Source organism: Aphelocoma coerulescens, chromosome 4A (assembly GCF_041296385.1).
Source record: "Aphelocoma coerulescens isolate FSJ_1873_10779 chromosome 4A, UR_Acoe_1.0, whole genome shotgun sequence".
In the NCBI taxonomy this organism is placed as follows: domain Eukaryota; kingdom Metazoa; phylum Chordata; class Aves; order Passeriformes; family Corvidae; genus Aphelocoma; species Aphelocoma coerulescens.
This window is the reverse complement of record NC_091018.1, coordinates 1,196,617-1,202,322: the sequence shown is the minus strand read 5'-3', so window position 1 is coordinate 1,202,322 and position 5,706 is coordinate 1,196,617. Positions and strand designations below refer to the sequence as shown.

At 50.0% G+C, this 5,706-nt stretch overlaps 1 protein-coding gene across 1 annotated transcript in view; it reads right to left on the bottom strand.

Moving 5' to 3' along the window:
- Positions 1–890: 890 nt before the first annotated feature.
- Positions 891–5,706, bottom strand: part of PCDH19 (protocadherin 19) — a 58,482-nt gene continuing 53,666 nt past the window's right edge. Inside the window, exon 5 of the mRNA XM_069015021.1 lies at positions 891–5,706. Coding sequence (XP_068871122.1) covers positions 5,117–5,706 — 590 coding nt within the window. The 3' untranslated portion in view covers positions 891–5,116.

Here is a 5,706-nt window from a genome sequence, read left to right as displayed (position 1 = left end):
ACAAGCACCAACCTCCCTCCCACAGCCCGGATTGCTCTCCTTTTACCCACCTGCCAAATGACTCACTAATGAGAGCGCAAACAGGCTGCAGGTGCTGGCACCGGGCTGGCTGTGAACCATCACCTGTGCTCTCCGTGCCAACACACACCTGTGACAAAGCTGACCCCAGGCCAGACGGTCAGCCCCTGCTGGTTTAAAGCGACGGGGGCTCATCCAGGTGTGGTTAATTGCAGCTGGCCTCTGTCCCTGTGTGTCTCTGTCATGCAGGATGACACTCGGTGTGCAGCTCAAGCATCTTCCCACCCCACGGAAAGGGCGTCCCGTGTCGCTGCTCTTGTTCCAGTTCCACCGTGGTGTCACCCTGAGCCAGAGACCTTGTGGGGGGCATTTGGCCTTGTAGCCACAAAGTGCTCAGATGCTCCGTGTGTAGATGTGGTCCATGAACCACTGCTAATTCAGAGGCAGTGGATGCTCCTCACCATCTCCTCCAAAGCACCCTCCTGAGAAACTACAAAAAATAAGTCCTCTCTGCCATGCCTCAGTGGAGAAGTGCGTGTTGGAGGTGTTTCCTACCCGTGCTCATCCCTCTCACGGCTGTGTTTCCCTCAAAGGTGAAGGTGGCAGTGCAAAGGCCCAGCACCGTGCCCAGTTTCACGGGAGCTCAGAGCCTGCCTGTCCCAGCTGATCACCTGTGGGGATGGTGATGACCCCTCCTCAGGACCAGGAAACTTCTCCCTGAGGTTTGCAGCCTCTTGGGTGCCCAAGCTGATCAGCCATGGGACAGGAACAGGGCTGGGGAGGCACCCAGCTGTGTGCTGGCTTCTGCAGGACCAGCACCTGGAGCCCATCAAAGCAAACCCACTGAGGCATATTTAACCAAACACTTACTTTCCATTTTATTCAATAATTGCTTTAATACTAAAATGCATTAGATGCTCAAAGCAGAGAAAATAAAATCACATTTAGGTGGAAAACAAAGTTCTCATCAGATGAAAAAATCCCAATGTGGCAGGTACACCATTTGGAAACAGAATCATAATAATTTAATAAAGCTGCTTTATCATCTTCATAAAATAGACAGAATGGTGATTCTTTTTTTTTTTCCTTTTTCCATTTTGTCGTTTACAATGATTCAATCACTGTGAAAATGTACATAACATACATATCAGCATATACAACAATTTATTCTTCATACACTCGGCAACGGAGACACCATGACGAGACGTACCGCGCTCAGTCCCGCGGCCGCCCAGCCACCGCCGCCCGCCGGGCTGCCGGGCCCGGTGCTGCTGAGAGCCAGTTTGTGAGGGGTGTCTGGAGACTCTACCCCAGCTTAGATCAGCTGAACATCAGCTGACGCCGGCGAAGGCTCCGTCTCAGTCTCAGCAGAGCTCGCAGCGGGGGCGGCCAGGCTTCTCCCCGGCGGGTACCGCAGCTCACAGGTTGGATCAGAGATTACCCATAGCTGCAAAAGCAGCTGTAGCAACAAGACCATCCATTTTCCCCAATGACAGACAAATGTGTTTCCACTGATAATTAGATTTTTTTTTTCTCCCCCCCCCCCCCAAGAATAATTTCAACATATTCATCAGACAGTGTGTTCTTCACAAAAGCAACTTGTTTCCTATTTGGAAAAATAAAAATAAAAAAAGAAAGGAATTCACTTTTGCACAAAGTGTGATCCACAGGCCACCTCCAGCTCACAACAAACAGGGAACGGCAACAACCTCAGCAGACAGTGCTTGGTGGGGGGGAGGATTTTTCCAGCCATCAGTTGTGCCCCCCAGCCCTCCACCATCCCTCCCGGCACAGCCCTGCAGCCTCAAGGGTGGGAAAGGCCGGGGCTCCCAAGGGAGCAGGGAAGAGCTCAGCCCCCGGCCCCCAGCCCCAAAGCTGCTCCAGATGGGGTCCTCGTCATGCTCGGGGGAGAATCGTCGGTGCTTGCTGCTCTCCTGGATAAACAGGGGAGCAGAGCAAGTTTGCCTGAAGGAAACCAACAGATCCCAGCGATTTTTCCTAAACCAAATCTGAGGACAGGTTTAAGTTATTAAAAAGCACAATAATTACATCTGGAACCCTTCCAAAAAGCCTTCCTGCCCGCCCTGCAGCTCGGAACATTTTTTGCATGGCCAGTTTCGATGCAAGTAGGAAAAAAACAAGAGACTGCGATTTGCCCAGGAGCCTGAACTCATCTCGAGTGACACAGAGGGACAGTGACAGGAGTACCAAAATATTCTGGAGAGGGCCAAGGCAGCGAAGCCGGGGCTGCTCTCTGGGTCTCGCCTTGGCCCCGCGCAGCAAGGCTGTACCAGGGAACGGCCCCTCGCTCACATCCCCTGCTGCAGCCTGGGTCAGCCCAGAAAACTGGTGTTTAAATGATTTTCTTGGAGGCATAAGGGTTTACTGACCTCTTTAATGCCCCCTTTTAATACAGAATTATTTCACATTCTTTCTCAGCTGTGCTTTTATTCAGAGTGGCAAGGAACGTTTCCTCTGGGTAAATTAGAGAAGTGTTTCTATTTTTTCTTTTTTTTTTTTCTCTCTCTTCCTTTTCAGTTAGCATCTATTTTTCATCCGAAACACCAGGCTGGTGGTGGCAGCTCCGCAGGCAGAGGGCAACGCTCAGCAGGAATTATCGGCCGGCACTTTTCCGGGCAGCTGGGGAGGATGAGGGGGCACCTGGGGGGGACCCACGCTCCCCACCCCACAATGGGCTATGGGAAAGCTGGGTCCCCTCCCAGCAGAGGTGTGGGGTGGTGATGGGGCCACATGGAGTCGTTGCCCTGTGAAGCCAAGAGCATCTGACAGACGGGGCATCACAGGCTCTGTTCTTCTCAGCAAACACAGGGGAGAAGTTTCCCCCCACAAAAAACCTCCCAGAGATGACAAAACCAGGTAACATCAGAACAAACTCAGCTTAACAGTTACAGAACACCCAGTAACTCCAACAGCCCTGAGCCAGCCCCTCTCCTCTTCACTTGTGTAATAATAAAACACACATTTGGGGAAAAAAAAACAGAAATAAATGACAGCAGTAACAGTACACAGGCAGGAAACACGGCGGGAACAGAAACAAAACATCCCTGAAAAATGGGCTCAGAATCCAGAAGAGGGGAGAAAATCCCCAGTTTGCATTCTGGAGGGATGCAGGACATCATGTTAACGCGTGGGATGGGAGCTGAATGAGGTAGTCATCACACCAGTGAGGGAAGCATCACAAATTTCATTAGACAACTGTTTTTTTGTTGATTCTTTCCCAATTCCTGACCCTAGCAAGTGGCAGGGGGAACAGGATGACTGCAGACCTGTCTCAGACCGTCTGTGGCTTCAGGCAAGATCAGTCTGCCCTGAAGAAATAAATGGCTGGAGTTTAATTTTATTTTGAGGATAATAATGACTGGAACTTGTTTTCTTGTTGTTTTTCATTTAAATAAATCAAGTAACAAATACTTTATCATGATATGTAGGCCTAGAAAGACTCTTTCTCTAGAAACCACTAATTTCAACTTGCTGGTACAGCAAACATTGGCAAGAGCTATACATTTTTCCTTCCGTAATCAATTTTAAATTCTAGGAAACATTATTGAGGGTAGGAAAAATCTGTTCAGTGAAGGGTTAATAATAATAGCAATAATAATAATAGTAATAATGCACTAACTGAAATCCTCCTACCTTACTCATACCTCACTGAGGAATCATCACTCCAAGAGAGCAGAGAGCTGTGGAATCCCTTCCCTCTCTCCCTTCTACAAAATGGCTATTAAAGTAGCTCAATTTTCAAATCAATTTTATATGAGTAGATTTGTACCCACACAAAAAAGTCCTTAATTATGAGAAAAAATAATGAATTGCTTTAATTTTTTCTCCATTAAGAAGGCACATTAATTGAATTAGTAGCGTTGTTACATATCACCTGTCTGCCCCTAAATTAACATCACTATTGCTCATCCCATACTTATTTATGATGCAGGGATAGAAAGAAATCAGAACAGTCTAAAATCCATGCCATGATGTCATACATACATACACACTCTTGGCGTAATCACGACTGGGAAACGCTGACTTGGAAGTGTGTGTGTGTCTAATTGAGAAGGTAATTTAGATCTCTTAAAATAATTCCATCTCTTTGACTTGGAAATGACTGGAGGCGAGGGATATCTAAATCTGGGAACTGGAAAAAAACCAAAATAACCAACTTCTGGAAAAAAACCTTTCCATGCATTGCCTTGAAATTATGCAAAAGAAACGGATGAGGGGAAAAGTTCAGCACAGTGCATCCGACAATTGCAATCCAGGCAGGATTTTCCCCAAAAACATCTTCCCATAATGCCCTGTCATTTTCCTGCAGGAGCCAGGGGAGGCTGCAGGCAATGGTGGGGGCCGGAAGAAGCGCTTGCTCCACCGGGGCTGCAAACTGCAGGTTCCCCAAAGTTTAAGTAAGATGATTGTGATTTATTTTTTTTTATTCTTTTTTTTTCAAGCCTGAAAGCCTTTTGCCATCACTAGACATACAGTAATTTGCAATATCAAATACAATAATAGTACAGATAAGTATGTGACAGCAAAAGGATTCATAAATGCAGGGGTGTCCATAGCAAAACACCAACACCTTAAAATACAAACAACCTCGTGCTGGGTGAATTGGAACTGAAACTCACCCGACTGTTGCTTTGAACAGTCCCACACAAGAAACAGCCGCTACTTTGTCCACACTACAAAACCGCCGGGGTGGTTACTAAAGATGTCCGAATAAGGAATTTGCCACTCAATTCTTTCCAGGAATGGAAATTTATCTTCGTTTTGAGATATAAAAATATATAAATTCCGAGGAGGGAATACCGAGCGCTCCTGAGGCCTGGGGGGGTCTCGCCTCTGCCCCCGCCACCCGCCGCCTCCCGGCAAAAGCAAACACCGGCTCCTCCGCTCCGGCTGCACACCCCTGCCGCCTGTCGAGACACGTGGGATTGTCACACTAACGATAGCTTCATTTATAAACAATACATTTAGGGAAAGCTTTTAAATACAGCAATCTGTGAACCATTGGTAAGCAATAAAAACAATCTGCGCTGGGAGTCGTGCGGTCCCTCATCCTCATCCTCCTCTCGCCGAGTGCTGCTCAGAGGACGATGTCCTTTAGTCTCCGGGCGCCGGGCGAGTCCTTGTCCCGGCGTTCCTGCAGGAGCGGGTTGCCCTCCTGCCCGCTGCTCTCGCTGTCCGCCCCGCGGGGCTCTGCCTCCGTGGGCCGGGAAGGGCCACTGTTCCCAAAGGGCTCCCGTTCCCGGCTGCCGGTACAGTGCCCGGCGCCGTACGGCACCGCCGGCTTGCCGGACAAGGGGCTCTTCAGGTGCAGAGGCGAGGTGACGGGGCTGACGGCCTCGCAGCCGTTGCCGGCCTCGCGCACGGCGCCGCTCACCTTGGGGCTGCAGGCGGCCGAGTCCACCGTTCTTTTGCCTTTGGGGTTGGCGAGCCGCTCCTCGGCCGGGGGCTCGCTGCCCTCCTTGCCGAAGGTGGCGAAGGTCCTTTTTGTGCTGCAGTCTGCGTAAGGCTCTGCGTCCACCGCCGTGGCCTCGATGGACAGGGCGATGACGTTCCTGCCGTGCTCGGGGGACTTGGCGCGGCTGGGCACGGCGCCGCGGGGCATCCAGCACCTGTCCGAGTGGCCCAGGATGCGGCACTCCTCCCGGCAGTGGAACCCCTCGCTCTGCT